General features: G+C 41.9%; 1 protein-coding gene across 1 annotated transcript; it reads right to left on the bottom strand.

Annotated features, from left to right (window-relative positions):
* Window positions 1-36: 36 nt before the first annotated feature.
* On the bottom strand, window positions 37-20,432 carry disp2 (dispatched RND transporter family member 2). Its single transcript, XM_033643653.2, has 10 exons — window positions 20,178-20,432; window positions 12,823-12,967; window positions 12,349-12,626; window positions 12,185-12,214; window positions 11,945-12,068; window positions 9,932-10,047; window positions 8,324-8,439; window positions 7,417-7,514; window positions 6,998-7,156; window positions 37-4,849 (listed from the first exon to the last, which is right to left on the bottom strand). Exons 1-10 carry the CDS (start codon window positions 20,270-20,272, stop codon window positions 1,562-1,564), a joined length of 4,449 nt encoding a protein of 1,482 aa, XP_033499544.2. The 5' UTR covers window positions 20,273-20,432; the 3' UTR covers window positions 37-1,561.
* Window positions 20,433-20,923: the final 491 nt, after the last annotated feature.

Here is a 20,923-nt window from a genome sequence, read left to right as displayed (position 1 = left end):
CAAACAAGATTTGAATTCAATAAAAACCCAGTCTGCAGGAAAATAAAAATTTTATTTTATTTCAGTTTTGTGAAAAATTAACAACATAGACACCTGTAAATAATAGTGGTGGTGACCTGTACGTTCTTCCGTTCATAGAAAGCCTGCGATGAATTTCATTCGTCTCTAAGGCAGGTTATTTTCTGCTGAGTGGTTTTTAAGGTGAAGGCTCGTTGCAGAATTGTGATGATACAGTCAAGATGTCAAAAGCAAACACTTCTTACAAAGAGAAAGCTTGAAAATAACGCTGCTTGAAAATAACGCTGCTCGTAGGCACATCAGACACAAGTCTCTTCTTGTCCAGGTCTTTGTGCTGAACCACCATTGCTGCACCTGTTTTTTTAATATACTTTAATATCATATTAAGGACCATAAACTCTTATTTAACTTTTTTAAAGGACACACCCTTTGCACAAAACACACAGTTTCTGTTGTTTCAGAACTGAAACAACCTGTCGAAAGACATTTGGCACATGCTGCTCATGTCATAAATACTGTAACCTGCACATAAAAACAGCTGACGTGATCTCAGTAGTAGGGTGGGGTGGGGTGTAGATAAAGGCTCTCTGTTCCGTAGATTTTCAGTGCTGCAAAGGTCTATGTACAAATTGTTTGCTTTTGAAGCATTGGCATGTGATGGTATAATAACTGCTGCTTGGAAATAGAAATGAAAGCTTCCTCCTCCTCCTCTTCAAAGGCTAAGGCAGACACTGACATCCACTTATCCTGGAGTAGTATGCACCTTGATTTGCCAACAGTGTATAAACCCACGTATATCCGCATTAGAAACCCTTTTTTGCCTTTTTAGTACAGTAAGTAAACATTACATTTTTGGCACTGACACTGGAATAAACAGCATGACACGAAATGCAAACAAGCTGTGACACTACGAATGACACATTACGAACTGCAGCTGTCTGGTTTTCTACATCATTGTCACACACTGTACACATAATCGCCAGAGTGCAAAACTGACTGTTGTTAAGTGACAGTTTGCTACTTAAATGCAGCTCTTTCTCTGTATATCTCATATTTATCTTTTAATATTCAGAAGTCTGTGAATGTATATGGCTCATTGAGGTCAGATCCAGCATGGAGAAAGGCCAGCAACGACACCGTGTTTTGTTACAGCCCAGTCTGTGAAGATGGTAAAAAGTCCCAGGCACAAAGCAAACTCTGCAGCAGCAAGTAGGTGCAGTACTTTTTTTTTTGGTAAGAAAAACATTTTTTTTATTGTCTTCTGTGTGAAAATGCCGGTTTTTAAGAAGTCATGCTTAGATTTGACCTTTCGCTGAAGAGACACTCATGCTCTGATTCTGTAACATATAACAACCTTAACGGCAACATTAGACAAACATGCTGTCACATGTTGCATTTACAGTTGGCTTATATTTCCTGTGAGTAACACAAAAGTGTCAGTGCTCCTTTTGTAGCTTCTATATGCTTGTCTACAGTCTTTTTATCTATATGTAAATTTAGAGCAATTAATGCACAGTGTTTGCAAATATTCCTCCACTTTCGCTCAACACGCATCCTCCCGTTGTCCGTCTCTTTTTATCCAAACATCTGGCAGGTCCGGCTTACTGTTGGGCAAGATGACAACTTCTTCACTCTGACTGGTGCGACCCTTATTACAACTCTCGTAAACTGTTTCTTTCAGTGAGAGACGCAGTGTGTCTCTCTTCCCGTTTAGATGTCCCGGCTGTAACTCAGCTTCTTCTCCTTCCTGTTGCTGTGTGTTGGACGGCCCTGGTTCAATGTCACTCAGACATGTTTCGTTAGAGTCCTCCAGACAGTCGCAGGAGCTCTGGGAGTGATGGTGGGGATGGAGGCCCTCGTTTGTGGTTTGCTTGTCTTTGCAGAGAGATGGCTGGTCAGTGGTCTCCAGTGTGTGGCTGATGATGGTGTCCTCTATGCTGGAGGATGAGGAGAAGGATGTGTTGCTCCAGTGCTTCACCCCACCACCAGACTGGCCTCTGCATGTTTTACACAGCAGCTTGTCCTTCGCTGCGTCGTCTTGTGCCAGGCCGACTGGTCGCAGGGTGTTTTCTTTGTACGGAGATGAAGTCTGGAGGGCCTTGTGTTGACGGCTGCACATCTCCTCGCTGTCCCCGTCCATGCTGCTCCTCCCGCAGTACTCGATCTCATCAGAGAGCACAGAGGGCCGGTTGGACAGCTTACTGGTGCAGGTGCTGTTTTCAAAGCTGTCACTCAGTCGATAGGCCAATGGCTGCAGCTCGTACTGCTCCGGCCCTCTGCCCCCGCCGCCTCCTGCTCCGGTCTGCTTATGTCTCTGCTGACGCTGGTGGTCGGGGTAGAGGTAGCCACCTGCTTCTTTGTCATAACTCCTCCTCACTCTAGATCTGCCAAAGGCTCCGTTAGCAGCCGACGCCGACGATGAACCGGGCTCTGCTGCCGAGCAAGACGACAGCACGCCGTCACTGTGGTCTGAAAAACACGGCAGCATGATGTTTCCGCAGTTTTTCTGGGGCCCACAAAAGCAGCACAGGGACTGAAAGAAGAAGGTTGCGAATCCACATGCTACACATTTCACCAGAAACAGGAAAATCCCCAGTTTTCTGAACAGCAACACCGTGGCAGGCAGCATGATTATCCCCATGGAGAAAAATGCACCAGAAACTATTGCTACGGGACATCCCATCCTTTTAGTGGAGTGTGCTACTTTACCAATTTTGTCTGCATGAGGAGCCAAGCTGTAGGAAATGCAGTAGTTGGCAATAAAGTCAACAGACAGCCCTGCCGCTGATGATATAAACAGAGCCTCAATGCCGCTCAGCTGCCATTCAAGAAGCACAAGGAGGCCGATGGTGACAAAAACACTTCCTCCTACAGCTACAGTCCCGTATATGCTCAGTGGAATATTCCAGGTGGTCAAGAGAAGCAAAGCAAATGTGAGAGCTACTGAGAAGCCAGCTACTACGAGAGTCTCTGAGCTTAAGGCTTGTTGTAGATCAAACAGAGACAGATGACTGATGAACCAGCCGTTCTCCAGCCCCTGTGGTGCCCCTGATATTTCTCTGTTAAACCATGTCAGCGTTTCTCTGTAGAAAAGACTGGTTCTGCTGAAGTTGAAGCTGTAGAGGTATGTGGTTTTGAATGCCAACACGAGGGCAGCGACCCTGCCATCTGGCTGGAAGTACAGGCCTCCGCTGTGGGCCAGATGGCCCTCAGCATACCTCTCTGCCAGCATCATACCGAGGCAGTTCTCAAAAACGCTGGGAGGGTAGGGGAAAGGGATGTCATTACAGCAAAAAGGGAGGGAGTCGTCACTCTCGGAGCACCGTCTGACAGACACCCACTGTATTAGCTGCTCCACAAGACAGATATTGTCTGTCATGACATCCTTATCCTCAGGTGACGGAGGGGAATAAAAGCTTTGGTTCTGAACCCGTCCACATAAGTCTCTCAACCAAACCTGAGCATCTGGCCGGCTCATGTTGAAATCTGGGTCAAGAACCAATGAGCCATTGCTCTTGGGGTTAAAGTGATCCCCGTTATCAGTGGGTTTGACACCCCAAACAAGCATTATCGTAACAGGTTTATCCTCTCCATTCCTCTGTCTCTCAAACATAAACATGTGACGATACTCTGCATCGTATCTTTCAAATGGGTGACTGGAGCGGAAAAGCTGGGCAACCCTGCTGTCTAAGGTGGGCAGCTTCATGCCTGGGTCAATGCAGGACATGTACGTGCCCCCGGCAGCAAGCACTGCAAACCAGCACACCCAAATGTACCTAAACTTCACCACTCCGCAGGGCAGGATTTTCAGAAATAACAAATTGGAAGTATCGCTGAGACCTCTTTTTAATTCTCTCAGCTTCTGCCCGAGAGTGAAAAGGCATCTCTTGCGCGAGCTCGTATCCCAGAAGCCGCCTGTGTTCTTGGAGCAGCATGGTTTCCATCCCTGCACCGCTGCAGATGCAGAGGATGCTTCTGTGTAGCGCTCGCGCAGAATGAAAGAGCACGGCAGCCACACCAACGTCAAGATGGAGCTGATAAATGAGGCAGTTCCTAGAAAAACAGAAAAACATCTGATTGCTGTGATGCTGCTGAGATAACCGGAGAAAAATGCTGCGCTGGAGGTCAGCCCTGAAGCTAGAATCAAATAGCCGACTTCCTGCAAAGCTCTGTTTACTCTCTTCTCCAGGGAGGCCGAGGGGTTCTGCGATAGCTGCAGATTCCAGAAATCAGCAAAGATGAAAACCTGATTGGAGCAGCTTCCTAAGAGAATAAGAGCTGCTGAGAGGTTGACCAGGGGGAAGAATGTCAGGTGAAATGCTACTTTATAGAAGAAATAGGAGGTCAGGAGGGAGCCTGTGATTGCTATAACAGATAATGCTACTATGAAGAGAGAGTGGAGATAAAGAGCCATAGTGAAAAGAAGTGATACAACAGCCAGGACAGGGTAGACTGAATCTCTGGCCAGGTAATGCTTGAAAAGCTTCTGCTTGATGCCAAAGTCCATGCCAGTTATAGTGGTGTTGTTGTACGTCAGATCCCTGCTCTCGAGGCTGTTCATGTATATCTCCATCATGTGTTCCCCTTTGTCGACGGGTAGGAACAGAAGGCTGTACTTCAGCGTTGGGATTTGGTATTCAACAGTCTGCGGGCTGAGGAAGTCTTTGTCAACCAGGAAGTGCAGGATTTGGAACACCACACGGGACTGTTTACAGCGGGACGGGACGGAGGAGCAGCCGCCGTGTTTGGGTCTCTCGACACAGGCTTCCACCAGATGTCCTTCGTGATAGTATGGGGCACATTTCCGGAGGAGGCTCAGAGACTCAGACACCTGATGTTGAAGGGAGAAAATGGTAAACGTCAGTACGTGGCTATAAATAAGTGTTGTCAATGACATTACCCACTTTCCCTCAACCTGCAACTTCAACTTCAACTCAAAGGAAGAATTTAACATTTTGAGAAATAGATCAGATGAGAAGATTAGTACCACTTTCACATCTGTATGACAATTAAATGTTATAAGCCCTATTCACACAGGACTAGTATTACCTTAGGATCTTTAGTAATTTATAATAATTGCAGAGGTCATCTATGATGGTAACTCTGTGCTAACTTGTTATGTCCATAACTTCTCAAGTAAAAATTTCACTGCAAATTACCCACCATATTTCACCAAATATAGAGATCATGTGATAGTATTAGTCCTTACTGAATTGGCATCTCAGTGATATGGGGTCATATTTTTTTGTCTTGTCTGACGTTTTTTTCTGGTTGAGAACTATGGAGGCAGTGTTGGCAATTATAAATGAAAGTTTTTACAGCATGTTGGGTGCAGGAGGTCCTTACTATTTATTGGCCAGAACCAGTTGTCAGGCAACCTGTGGAGAAGTCACTGCTCCCAGCCAGGAAATAGCCCTGCACATAACCCAGGCCTTCAGGAAGTGCACCAGGCGTTTGAAGCCAATTTTCAGAGTGGCCAAAGAGTGAAGTTATGGGTCTGTCATGAGATGCCATGAGGCCCAAAAAGACTTTTTTCTTTAGACTTAAACTGTTAAAGAGATGTCCATAAATCAGTGGATATATATTTTTAGGAGAGCAGTTCGATTAAATTAGTTTATCACCATGTAAGTTAACAGAGTGCTAAACCGGAGGTAGCCAGCTTGGCCAGTATAAGTCTCAAGTGCATTTGTTTTATGGACCCAAAGAAGCAGACGATCCTGGTAATTTAACACCCAGGAAGTCAAACCTTTTAGGCTTCACGCGTCACTTAAGCCCTGTTTCAACCAGACACTTTCGATATGATACCTTTGGAACCAAAAGTACCCCTTCAGACATGGTACTTAGACCCTAGCGTTTCCACTGCAAACAGTACTCTTAAATGTGGGCAGGGTTGTTGTCACTCACTGCTCTGTCTAGCTCTAACTGTATTTCCTTATAGATTGAACGTCTGCACCTCGTTTATTGTCCGTAGAAAGAGGTTGCACACCAAAATTTAAAAACAAATAATACAGGCTGCAGTGAGACTCTCTCAATGGGATATTTAAAAATAGCGGCATGTAGTCCTTCGGTTGGCCGAAGGCCACAGGAAGGACACTCTGCGATGCTTTTTTTTTCTCCAAGTGAGGATTTGAATGAACACAGTTTACATAATCAGGTCGAAATTGATATATATTTTTGAACATTTGAAGATCCACTCATTACTAAAAGTGTTTGTCATATAAAAACTAAAGTAATGGTTAAAGTTGTCACATTGAAATTTAAGGTGTGCTGATGGATTCACATTGTCAACTCATGCATTGAGTAACATTATAAGTAAACGTTCCATCATTTTGCCGGCAGTCGGTCCAGGCAGCAAAATATCCTTTCTTTTTATAGTTATAGTTTACTCGTGGAAAACTTGCAACTGAATGAACAGTGGTCACAAAACCAGCCACAACTCAGCCCTGAGCAGAGTGACCGTCCTCTATTGACCAATCAACAGACTGCAGTGTTCACAGCTCCACCTTTTAGTACCAGATCTGTGTGCTAGTTACCCCAACAGAGGGGGGACCAAAAATGGTAATGGTATGGAATGGTTCCATTGGTACCATCCACAACTTTTCACAGTGGAAACGGAAAAAATGCGTACCGAACTGAACTGAACCGTACTGCTTGGTGTAAACGGGGTTTTTGTTACTGTTGCCCAGAGCTGGGCTAGCTGTTCCCCCCTGTTTCCAGTCTTTATGCTAACATAAGCTAACCAGCTGCTGGCTGTAGCTTTATATTCATCTTACAGACACGAGAGTGGTATCAATCTTATGTGATTCTCAACAAAAAAAAAAAGAAAATAAGATTTCCTTTCTTGAACATGCACTGTGGACAGTTCACTGACTGTACAGTACAAGACGGGCTACTGCAGTGAACTGTTTGCAAAAACCTAATTATAGCTTATATCATCATTTGTATGTTATTTTTTTAGATGAGAAGAAAGCTGCAGAACCTGGTGTGAGGTGAGGCTGAGGCAGCAGGAGGCATTAGAGAGGACAGCCAAGTAATTCCCCAGAGACCAGCTCGGACAACAGCCGCCCCTGGACGTTCCCTCGGCCTCCCCCCTCACATGCTGCTGGCACAGGTCCTGGAACTGAGCCTGGGAGCGAATCTGTATCAGACCAGCAAAAGATATTTGAACACATGCCCAGTTTAGAAACAAATTCATAAAAAAAACTGAATTGATTTCAGATGAGGCAATGGACATAAAGTAGTGCTTTTAATTTCAGCATTTAAATGTGGGTCAAGGCATTAAAGAAAAAGAGGAGACAGAGTGAGGCTGACAGACGACAATGACTAAAGAGATGACAGATGAAGGGAAAGTCAGAGGAGCAAAAGGAGAGATGGAGGGCTGAGTAGATCAGAGCGTACCCTGGACTGCTCCATCTCACACATGGCGTGGATGGCCTTCAGACTCCAGAGACTGGCTGAGTTTTCTGATCGAAACACCAGCTGAGCCAAACGCTCGCCTGCACAGAGAGAAACAGATGGACTCAACTTACAGGGACACGATGATCACTTTGTTGTGATGGTTGAGGAATGTTCAGAACGGCTGAGCTATTGTCGAAAGTTTGAAATGCACAAAGGTGCATCCAGGCCAGAAACTAAATTCTTGTGTGTTCTATCCTCCCCGTCTGTTTTGAATAAAAATTTGGCTTCATAAAACGAAAACCTCAAGGCTTGAAATTGCTAATAAATCCATTTAGGGAGCTATCTGTGTATTTATAAGGCAAACCTCGTCTTTGATCTGCCAGCATGCAATTTCAAAGTCGAGCTTGAAGAAGAAAATAACCTGCTCAAGGAAATACATTCGAACTGTTCTCTTTGAAGCCGCACTTAAAGCTATTATTCACGTCCTCATATGATCTCACTGTTTATTGGTAATTTGCATTCAACCAGTAAGCTGTTACTTTTGTTTTTCTGTTGTTGTACTGTTTTCATTAGTTTGCTGGGAGTGCTGATTGTTCCCTAACAAGCTGGAGGGCTTTGCCTTCAGCTCACAGAATTTGCAAGTTGCTCAACTGCTGAATAAGCACCATCACATTTACATTGTTTTAATAATATTTCCACTTCATTGTCAGTTCTGCTGAGGATTCTGGTGCCAGCAGTATTGCACATCCCTCAAACCTTAAGTTCTGTTAATGTGCAAAAATCTACAATTAGAGTTATGTTTGTATTTTTACTGTCATTATAATCTGTGTAGCAAGTTTGAGAGATTTATTTATCATCATAAATTAGCAGTTTGTTGACAGGGATGAACTGTTTGCGGCCGACCCACCTGGAGTATCACAGAGAAATGTGTCTGGAGACGAGTCTCGAGCCAGCATCCTCTTGAAGCGAAGCCTGGAAGTGTCCAGGCTGCCGCTGCCGTCTCCACTGACAGCACCGCCAAAACTAGCACAGATACAAGCGCACACTCAGGCACGTTTGCAGCCTCATTAAACACACATTTTGTTCCAGACAAGTATAACATTGATCAGTCTCACAACTTAATCATTTAAAACCTGCTTTAACAACACATTCTCACATTTAGTCCTTGTCACATATTGACGTTTGGTCATGGACTTTCCATGTCCAGATACAATGTGAAAGGTACCTCGGATGCGTTGGTTGTTGACGTTCTGGGACACCCTGTCAACTTCTGCCTGTTAAATGCATTGTCTTCTTTCAAAATACACTTCTGTTTTCACAGGAAATGTACCGTTTGCATACAGCCTCTTTCAAAATAAACACACTACATTGGTACAACACCGCGAATTGAGTTTTTTTTTCCCTTTCAACAACAAAGGCACATGGTTACGTTTTGCCTACCCAAGCACGTGGTTGAGTTTAGGAAAAGAGAACAGGGTCATTCTTTCAGGAAGCGAACACCCTCACCAATCAGGGTGAAAGTCAGTGGTTGGTGAACTCATCCACCACCCACTCCACCCACCATACTTATACACTTGACCACCAGACTTTTGTTTTTGTCACAATGCGTTTCCCCCTAAAGCTGCCAGGCGCCGTTGAACTATAACGTAACGGCGTATCATGCCGAAATGAGAGGATGGCTTTTTTCGTCAGTGTCTGACACCGCAAGTCACTGAGTAAGCACAGAATTTTGACAACTTTGGAGTGAGTCCAGGTTGGCATTAATTGTTTTGTCCGCCTGATTGTGTGTTGGGGTTTGTTTTATGGCCACTTGGGGGCAGTGCAACAAACTGTAAACACAACACTGACATATTTTCACCTTTTCAACTTGTTATGCTGAACTTCTTCGCAAATTATTTGGATTATTTACATATCCAGCAGACACAGAGCAACACTGATTCGGAGTTGTGTTTCTGGCCACCCGGGAAATGTAAGTCCAATTCTTCTCATTACTTTTAGCTCTGTTTTTGGTCTCCACCAACTCTCAGGGGAAATATCTGTCTCTTTAGCTGCTAAATGCTCCACTAAGTTCATCACATATTTGTTAACTCTATTCATCTGCTTTTCATTCAGTGTTGGGCATGTTGTGTACTTCATAAAGGCTTCTCTGCTGAAAACACTGGTGCTGAGATTAAATCAAAACAGTAAAGACAAAGGCAGTGAAACCAAAACAAGGACAACAACATGCCAAAAAAGCACTGTAAAGCTAAGGGGAAACTATGGAGTCTGGGGTTTTGTTTTGTGTTTTCAGTTTGTTTGTCACCACAACCACCTTTGTTGTGTTGGTCGTTTGATCACTGTTTATATAAAATATATATTGATGACAGAATTTTTTAATTTACATTTTATTAGAATGTTTTTTACTTTACATGCTTTTACAAATATATGTGTATCAATATTCCTTATTAAGTTACGATCTGCTTTAATTTTTATTTCTATGTTCTACGCCTGCACTCTGCTGAATCCCTCCGCTGACCTTTTACTGAGCTGCTGTGGTAAAGGAGACAGTTTTCTCCCCGGGCCAGTGTTCTCCTGCAGCTCAGACAAGCTGGACTGGCGAACTCCGATGTATGTTCCCCGTGGCTCAAAGCCCTGAGGAGAGAGTGCACAAACACACATCAAAGCTAAAGACAGCATGGACGCTCACTGCAGCAGCTTACTGAATAAATCAGCATCACAAGCACCATATAATGTTGTCTCAATTAGTTTAGCAGATGAGTATTTGATGTGATCTTAAAAGGAAGAGAGCCCAGCACTCACGGTATAAAGCAATCTCATTCTCATGTAAATCTGTTTAGACTTGTCATTAATGATGCATTGTTGTGAATTACATGTTGAATTTTCAGAATAATGTTTTAATCAGTGTTTATCCTGTAAGCATGCACATCAAAGGTGAGAAGATGTATTTAATTAAGATGACAGCGAGCAGGAGCTCATTCAGTGCAGTGCATTGAATCTGAGATAAGACTGATGTAAAAGGATCCAGCTGAGATCATAAGTCATTACAGAGACAGTAATTAACGCTGAGCCTAAGGTGGTGACAGAGGTTTGTACTGTCGACCTGACAGATGGGTGACAGAAGATATACAAGTGCTGCACAAAGGGAAACTGCAGGGTTACATTTTACACACTTCATGCTTCTGTATACGTGTGTATGGGGCGCCAAATATAAAAATTTGGTTACAATTTTCTAGCTGGTATATTTTGAATATGTAGCTCACTTTCTCCACATTAAAGACAGAAATTTATGGAAAACAATATGTTATATTTCATTGCTAACAATATACACATATGTAAAAGAATACATGTTAAATGTTAAATCCAAATATTAAATCTAAATGTTTAGAAAATATGGAGAAAATGTTAATGTTAAATCTAAATATAACCACTAAAACTAAAGGTTAGGTTAAATCTTAAAGCTAAACGTTAAGTCTAAATCTAAATATTAAATCTAAAGGTTAAATCAAAATGTCAAGAAAATATGGGGGGGGGGTTAAAGTTAAATCTAGATATTAGCCCTAAAACGAAATGGTACGTGTTAAATCTAAAGCTAAATGTGTTGTCAAAATCTAAATGTTAAATCTAAATGTTAAACCTTGATCTAAATGTTATGTTAGAAAATATGGGGAAAAATGGAAATATAAATATTTGGTTACAATTTTTTGCTGATATATTTTGAATATACAGTTCACCTTCCTCACATTCAAGACAGAAATGTATATAAGAGAAAATGTTATATTTATTTATTTATTTATAAATGTTTAACCTAAATATTAAATCTAAAGATTAAATGAAAATGTGTAGAAAATATGGAAAAAAAAATTTAAATGTTCAATCTAGATATTAACGCTAAAACTAAATGTTACATGTTAAATCTAAAGATAATTTTTTTTGTCAAAATCTAAATGTTTAATCTTAATGTTAAATCTAAATATTAAATCTAAAGGTTAAATCAAAATGTTTAGAAAATATGGAAACAAATTTGTGTTTAATCAGATAAAAAAACTAAAATGTTATATGATAAATGTTAAGTCTAAGTCTAAATGTTAAATGTTAAATCTAAATATTACATTTAAGTGTTAAATCTAAATACAAAATCTAAATGTTAATTGCAAAATATAATCAAAATTTTGAATCAATGTTTAGAAAATATTAAAACAGCCTACTGCAGGGTTTCATCAAAGAAGGCTGGAACAATGATAGACGCAATGTGGGCTATCTGCATATTTTCTAAACATTTAGATTTAACATTTACATTTAAAATTTTGATATAGATTTCATATTGATTTTACATTTAATATTTATTTTTTACATTCTACAAACATATTGATAAGTTACTCACAACATGTTGTTTTACATGAATTTCTGTCTCAATTGTGAGGAAAATTAGGTAAATATTCAAAATATGTCAGCGAGAAAATTGTATTCAAATTTTCACATTTGGCACCCTATACTTATGACTGTGTGTATGTGTGTGTTTGAGACTCACCAGCAGCGGATCAGAGAAGTCTGGCAGTGGACCGACGAAGAGTCCGGCCAGTGAGCATCCCAGCAGCAGCACGGCACAACTCACTAACACTGCCAGTGGGTAGTCTACTATCAGCTGGGAGTAACTGCCACATAGAAAATCACAGGAGAAGATGTGACACTGGGTAACTGGGGATAATCCCAGTTGAAAAGAGGGAGACATGCATTATCTTTGGATTTTTATAGTGAAGTCAGTACTTACTTTCTGAGGATGCAGTAGAGTCCTCCGTCCCTGTTAATGGTCGAAAACTTCATTAGAACATTTTGAGAAGGATAACACACAAAATAGAAAATTGATACCTAACTCTGCGCCAGAACCCAAAGAAACATATTTCTCAAAATGTCAAACTATTCCTTTAAACACACCTTACTGTCACCACATGTCGCTGCATCGGTTTCTGTGTCCTGCTTTCATTTGACCCATGCAGCCAGTGACACCTCACCGCCCCGTGACGAGACGTCTGATGGGCAGAACCATGGTTATGTCCAACTTTCACCACAACACCACCTTCACCATGAGGACCTGTTGTGTTTGTGTGACAGCTGCGGCAGGTGTTTGGTTTGATTGGACCGTAATGGCTGCAGTGGGGACATTTGCGGACCTGTGGTGAATCATAGGTCCCAGCCTGAGGACCCTGGGGGACCTAACAAAGGAAAATAAGGATAGAAAATACATAAACAAGGCAAGTTTTTTTGGGATCATTCAAGTCTTTTGAGTGACACAAAGACTACTTTTACCCCTGCCTCCCAAATCCTGGATCTGTGTCTAACATTTTGTTTTAATGAGTCCCCAAATATCTGTCCTAAACAGCACACAGTGCAGTGGGTGCTCAGGTATACCTGGTGATAAAGCTGGCAGGAGGAAGAGGGTCTGCCGAGGCTGCTGCAGCTGTCACGTAGCTCCCCTTCAGACTGGATTACTGTCAACTGGGCCTCGATTGAACACTCGCTGTCAGGAGGGCACAGAGACACCGCCGGGATCTCGCTGAGGAGAGGAAAAGACAGACAGGAGAGGAGGGAAAGGTGGGTGAGAGAAGAAGAGAAGAAATGTGAAATTATGGTTGCAGGGGAGGAGAAATGATTGACAGGTAAGCACCGAAGAAAGAAGCAAAGTTCTTTTAAACTGAAAGTGCAAAAGTTCAGTCAATGACACAGTGCAAATATGCAGAGGGTAATGTAAGTAAAACTTAACAATCTATCTCTCCCGCTTTACAGCGACTGACGTCTCAGTACCCTCACTGCTTTCTTGGACTCATCTCATATTCAGCGTAAAATCCAGCGGGCCAGACGAGCTAATGAGGTAAGGAATGGATTTCTGAGTAACACACTGTGGCTACTGGAAGTAAGGAGGCCCAATTAAAAAAGAAAGGAGGGTATGAGAGAAAGAAGAATCATGTCACAGACCCCATCATAAGAGAGGTACAGTGTCTGTCCAGGATAGATAACATGAGACTGAGTGATGACGACTCCTGAGTAATGGCAGCTGTTGGAAGAACCCTAGAGTGACACACGTAATGAAATCCCTCTCCCATTTAAGTTGGTAATGTATTCCTTCTCATTCCTTCTCTACATGTTGCAGGCAAAGGAAACTTGATTGCAAAAATATCAATGTTTAGCAGCTCGCTCCAGAGATGGCAATGTTGGTCCATCACATAGATCCAGGTTTCAGTATAACAGACATTCATGGTTCCCAGTGGATGATCTTCACACTTTTCCATTGGCACCACCATGGGATTGACATTTGTATTTTTGAGTGAAATGTCTCAGCAACCATTGGATGGACTGATATGAAATTTCAACCCTGCCTATTAAATTTACCTTTGTAAATTACTAAATTGCGTTCTTAATTACGTAATTGTGGCAACATAATCACTGCCTGGATTATGTTCAGAGATAAGATATGGTTTCTTTCAGGTAACAAAACAGAACATTCATGTACGCTGTAGGCTTCAAAAGGAGGTGGTTGGAGAGGACAGCGGCCATACAGAATCAAAGTCTCTTGTCTTACGTTTAGGCAACAAATGCACTTTGGTTAATGTTTGTTATCGGGCTAATTTGCTTAAATGTTAATAAAAAAGTCATAAAATATGATGCTGTAGTCACTACAAGTGGATACTGTATTGCAAGATTACTCTTCTGGTGGAAAACAATTAAAATACATTGCGTGTTAAAGTTTTGCTGATATGTTTTCTATCAACCTCTTTGCGACTTGCCAGGTATGTCAATAATTCTACGCAACATTTTCTTAACATGTTAGAAGAAAAGTGATTAGCTCGGTGTTACGTTTCCCTCCAAATGTATTTATCGTGTGAAATCAGTTTTATATAGACTGAATTCCTAGGAGACTATGGGCTGGAAACTTGGTGCAGACATTTATATATATATCCCCTCAGGATGTGATAACTTGTGGCTTTTATCTCTTCACTTCCCAGGACCTTAGTTAATTAACAAATATCTGCAAATCTAATAACATCCCTATAGCAACTTTTAGCATGCTAACACGCTACACTAAGATGGTGAATGTGGTATAAACATTACCCTTGATAAACACTGACATGTCAGCATGCTGATGTTAGCATAAGCATAGCACAACCTAACAGAGCTGCTATCGTGGCTGTAGACTCTTGCATTCTGTTCCATTCCTTTTCTATTATATTAACATATTCCAAAATACTCACATAGTTAACTACTACAGAGCCTGGGAGTAACCAAGGAGATAACAAATAAATAAATTGAGGCTATGATTTTTTTAATCCTGTTACGGGCTCACCCTTTTTCCTCTTTAAGGGCAGTGGCCTTGTGGGTAACCTGTGACTGTGTGACATGTGCTTTGTTGTATGTGGTGTGGGAAGCAGCTCTCTCTCAAATATGTCATGGTGAAGACCGCATGCGGCAACAAGTAATGAGCAGAAAACAGTGTCTAGATAAACTTAGGGCTACTGTTCAACCTTACAAGAAGGCCACGTTTATTGTTTTTATTTGTGAAGACTGCGATAAATCCATTGTTGTTAAATAACACCCGAATGCCTCATTATCCTTCTGTCGGAGGAGTGGTCTGGACCGCTAAAAGCTAGTTATCAGCTAATAACAAGCAAAGCTAAATTAATGTTAGTAAGCCAACGTGTTCCCAACCACAGTTAGGAGTAGGTAAGCTGTCACTGAGAGCGGTAACAATCTGTGCACATGGGAAATAATAAATTATCTCAATTTAATTCAATTGTTACCAAGTTTCTGTTAAATCATGCACAAAAGATAAGAGAGCCAGCACAGGTCACCTCCACCTCACTCTGTTGCTGCTAGTAGGCTATTTCACTGGGAGTCAGCGGGTGCAGCAACTCAAATTCCCGGGGGTCACAGTGGGCTGTTGGCCAGCGGCAGCACTGAGTGTAACCTGTGTAACAGCAGCAACAGAAGGTTTCCAAAAGGGAGCCAGGGTGGTCTGGGATCAGACCTCTGGTGCCAGGACAAACTTTCTGTTGTTGCTGTTACACAGGTTAGACTCAGCGCTGCTGCTGGCCAACAGCCCACTGTGACCCCCGGCGCTTGGTTTTGCACTGGCTGAATTCGAGTTGCTACAGTTCCTGACTCAAGTGGCATTCCATACGGAGCTGCCATCTGTTCTCCTGTCAGAGTAGTAGTCCCCTATAGCAGCAGGGAGTGAGGCTGAGGGACTGTGTATGTGGGATAAGCAGTGCTGGTTCTCTGTATATACACTTAACACATGTGCACAAATTACCTAAAACATGGGAACTATTTGGCTAAATTGAGGCAACAAAGATATCTCTCGTGCATAGAATTAATAAATCGTGGCCTGGATTTTCTTATTTTTCCTCTATGACCACTCCTGGGCTCAGTAAAATATAAATACAGAGCTTTATTTTGAATTCAAGTGGATATCCTAAAGTTTTAAAGATACCAAACACATTGGGCTGCCATAAATGAAGATGAGTATTTCACTCAGTGTAAACATGAATCTTTAATGAGGAGCTGGAACAAGCTGATACAGATAATACTGTATGCAATATAGTTAGACAACGTAGAAAACAATTTTCCAAGCTTAAACCTAAATGGGGAGAATGTATATGGAGGGTTAAATTAGACAATGTTTAATCTATTAAATCTGAGAACAGTCAGATGGGATCCTTTGTTGTAGTTTTATTTAGACTAGTTCCAGAACTTTACTTTTAAGAAGTGTTAAAGTCTCATTATGTTCAAGCTAAAATAAATAAACAGGCCAAACTGAACTACTAAGCAATGCCCTGGTTGTATCTCAGTAAATGGGCCGTGAGGTCTGTGTCGTCTACCACATGCTTGTTTTTCCACAGTAGACTGGATGCAACCGCACTTCCTGCCTGGTCACCATGGCGACGGAGTAAGTCAACAGAGCCTAAATGACCTCACACAGTTTTATTTGCATCCCATAATAAGGCACACAGATGATGAGTAGTCTGTTGAATACATGTAGCAGAGGTATTAACGGTGGAGCTGAGCGAGGAGCTGAACCTCAGTATTTTGTCTTTGTGTTACAATAAAGCTGTAATATGATCTAAATAATAAATAGCCCACATTATACTCAGCAGCTCTTAGGCACATAGCACATGTTTGTCATCTAGTTTAGCCTATTTAGGCGCCGGAGTGAGTAAATACACTCATAAAAAGCACCTGGAAGTCAACACTGTCAACTAATTTAACACTGTTTCTGTCTCTGTAGCGTGATAAACTCCATCCACGACTCAGAGCAGGTTAAATAGATGCCGAATAATTAGTACATACTATGTAACTCGTGCCTGGCAGCCTCCTCACATCAGGGTTCAGGATGAAGAGTAATTAAGCCCATTACTCCTCTTTGATGGTTTTCACAATCAATCTACCAATGTAAGCGCGCACACACACACAAGAGAGGAGCAATTTGTGGAGCTCATTAATATTTCAGTGGATGAATACAAAAATATATCCAGGAAGGTGTCACTGAGTTTCTCGCCACACCCGAGATATAAAAAGGAACACTTGAATTGTCCACTGACGTCAGAATGACCTCATAAATCTGAGAAACATCAAAACAGCAACGGCGTAAGGAGCTGAAACAAAAGTCGCTGTCATTTCATTTTACATACAGTTGTTTCCCAGTTTATTTGGTACACTTAGTGAAATGAATTCACTCTTATACAGCCGCCATGCAATATATATGAGGTTAGAAATAAAGTGTTAGAAGCACCTTGCATTACAAAGTACTATAATTTAACAGCATCACAAACATCAGCTTCCTAAATGACCAGAAAGTTGAATCAACATCTAAAACTGAATGCTGTAAACTTTATTTATGTCTGGAATATTGTATTAGACTGCTTTAGTTTAAACTGTATACAGTGGTGGATAGAGTAGGTAAAAATAGCAACTACACAGTATAAATACAAGTAGGCTAAAAGTCCTACCTAAAACTGATCAGTGCAGACAAGATGACCCCTACAGATGTCACACAACTGTATATTAGATAATCATTACTGATGTATTACTGTGTATGTAGCATTTTACTGTTGTAGTTAGTCAGTGGAGCTAAATTTAACTACTAGCCTACATACTGTTCAACAATAAAAATGTCAGAGTAGTAGAGGACATTTATTTTGACAGACTGCTTGAACCCAACTCACGGGCGCAACAATGCCTCTGGTGGAGTAGAAGGTGGCGGTGTACAAACTCGAAAGCAATGGTTGCAGTCTGCCATAAAACAAAAAGTAGATACAGCAACTTGTACAGTTCAATATGAGATGTCCACCATGAGTTGATGCCGAGCAACTGCAGCAACTGAAGTGCGTGAGGCTGATGACACCCACACTCCCTGCTGATAGGCTATTTTTCCCCCAAATATTGAAACAAAATGCCCTTGCTATGACCTCAGTATCAAATATATAGTTGAATTAATATCTCTTTGGGAGTGTCAACAAAAGCTGAACATTATAATCTTCCTGAATGTAGAATTGTGGCAGATGTTTTGTACTGGATGGCATTAGAGGAGCGGTGTGTAGGATTTCGTGGCATCTTGTGGTGAGTACTGCAGATTGCAACCAGCTGAAACGTCTCCCATGTGCCAAGTGTGAACTCTCGGTTAGGATTCCTTCAGTGTTCATTGTTCAGGAGGTTTTTACCTGGAGCCGATTTATCCACATAGGTGTCTTCCTCTCCAAAACAAAGGGACCCGGTGATCTAAACCGGTAAAAACACTGAATAAAGTTGTTTCACGTAACAAGTCAGTGTTTCTCTGATGCTGTTTGGCTATGCTGATCCCTCCTCAGTTGCTCTTCCTGAGGTTTTTACCATTTTTCCCCCCGTTAAAGGGTTTTTGGGGGGAGTTTTTCCTTATCTGCTGCGCGGGTCCTAAGGACAGAGGGATGTCGTATGCTGTAAAGCCCTCTGAGGCAAATTGTGATTTGTGATATTGGGCTTTATAAATAAAATTGATTGAATTGATTGATAGTCAGAGATGAGCAGCTAGCCCAGCACCTGCTAATGGGCGCTCACTTTTTTTTCTCTGATAACTCAAGATCCAGACATTCAGGAGGTTTTTACCAGGAGCCAAATTATCCGCAGCGGTCTCCTCCTCTCCAAAACAAACGGACACTTTGATTTAAACCAGTAAAAACACTGAATAAAGCAGTTTCATTTTAAAAATCAGTGTTTATCCAATGCTGTTCGGCTGCTAACTTGGGTGAACAATGCATAAAAAGCAAATCGCAAATGGCCTATCTAGAGCCAGTGTTTGGTTTGTCCAATCTGGGCTACTGTAGAAACATGGCAGTATGACAGCTGGCATGAGGACCTGTTCCCTATGTAGATAGAAATGGCTCATTATGAGGTAACAAAACCACAATGACTGTTATTTCCAGGTGATTTTATAATAGAGAAAGCGTACTTATTATATTGTGATCCATTTCAGCCAATATATCCCCCTAAATCCTGCACACTGGATCAGTAAATTATAGAGGTGTACCAAAAACGTGGCCAGGGGGTGTGTTGAAGAAGGCAAGAGTGTATTTGACATAATAATATGATGAATAATGATGATAATAATTGACTTTTATACATATAGTGTCAGACACCAAAGGTTTCAGGGCTAAGCCCCGTATCTTCACTGACCCTGAACCCTCCATGCATTAGAATTTTACTTCCTTCAAAGCTAAGTTTGACTGGCTGAGTTAACACTGGTGACACTAATCTAAGATGTAAGAATATTGATTGGGGACAGCTTTAAGGTATTCGAAAGACTCCAGCGAGGAGAATCAGAAAATATCTGACAGGCTAGAGACTGACAGCTCATAGTACACTCTGCTCCGTCAGCCTTTAGGTCTCTGTCTCTCGCCCTTTATACAGCACGTCTCCCACATCAACTCTCTGGATGCCAGTCAATGTCACGTCCTCAAACATCTCCAAAACCGCCAATCACACACACACACACACACACACACATAAGAAAAAAGGCTCAGGCTGTAGCTGTGCGCAGGAGGCAAACTGTTAACCTTCCTAAAAAGAGAGCTTCTCTAGGGTGTTACTAAGAGGACAAAGACTTGAGGGTGTATGTGGCCTGTTGCTGAGCTGAAGGGGGTGACAGGCCTCAGCTGTTTGAAGCCCCACTTTCATGTTTGAAGCCCCTCGGCAAATTTAAATTTTACATTTTTTTTAATATGCAGCAGAGAGCGTGACAGGGTGACATCCGTGACCCAGCAGGAGGTTAATGACTGAACAGATCTTACAGTAAAGTCAGCTACAGTGTCGCTGTGAGCCAGAGACTGTGTGTGTAGTATTCTAGCTCTTGTGTATCATCTTGTTAAAATACAGTGTGATATCATAGATTAAGTAATAATATTTGACCTGAAAATGTTGATTACCAAACATAAAAATCCTAAAAGTAAGTTGGCAGCATGTCTTGGTTTCATCAGCAGTACAAACAGAGCAACATAATCAGGAATTAATGCTGTAATAATGTTAAGATGCCAATTATAACAGTGTAATGGAAAAGATAACAGCAGCAGCAGAATTCATATCCTGTGCATAATCCCATTGTCTCCAGCATAAACACAGCTGGATGAACAATACTCACACCGTCCACAGGAGGGTAAGACACATCCACGTCCACTGTAAATATCATTTATTTTCCCACACTAAGCACCAGAGAAATCCACAGACAAGGAAAAGCAACCCACCTTTGGCAAGCTTCCTGAATCCCCCTCTCATCTATGGGAGAATCATCCATCACTATCGCATCCGTGCTCTCTCCAATCATCGAGCAAGCCTCCATCTCCCTCCGATCCCGCTGTGAAACTACATGCACAAAATAACTATCAATTTCCTGTTGTTCTGAATCGGGTTAACCAAACAGTCCCCATCTGTCCAGGCTGAGTCCACGAGGATCAGGAGCTTGTTTCTGAGGCTGCTACTACACAGCAGCACCGGGGCTGTTTGGGTTAATCTGCCCCCGAGCTGCGTGCTGATTGGCGGAGCCGTGGTGATGCTGAGGACGTGCCTGGTAGCTGTCCAACCGGCCGCGGTGCTGGAGCACAAAGTGGCGGATGGTGAGCATCAGTGTCCACGTAATTGGCTCGGACAGGAGCTACAGATGCTGGTTAATGTTCGTTATGAAGGTGCACAGGCAGCGATGCTGGGTTCAATTAAAACAATTATTTAATTGGGAGCTGCAGCTGCTGGGAGCCATGCTGCTGAACATGGTGGAGCTTCTTGTAACTGGTGTCAGGGCTGAAGAGGTTAACTCAGGTGAACGCTTTCATCTCCAGTGACATTAAAATCAGTATTATTCAATAAGAAGGAGAGATCAAATGCACAAAAATATCGAGTTTAGTTGTATTACAATGACAAAAAATAAGACACAATGTTCTCCTGAGATCCGACCTTTTATTTGGTGTGCATTTTTAATTTCTCCTAGCTGTTTGGG

The sequence above is a fragment of the Epinephelus lanceolatus genome, chromosome 15, assembly GCF_041903045.1.
Source record: "Epinephelus lanceolatus isolate andai-2023 chromosome 15, ASM4190304v1, whole genome shotgun sequence".
NCBI lineage: Eukaryota > Metazoa > Chordata > Actinopteri > Perciformes > Serranidae > Epinephelus > Epinephelus lanceolatus.
Note: the sequence above shows the minus strand (reverse complement) of the source record. Positions and strands in the feature narration are given on the sequence as shown.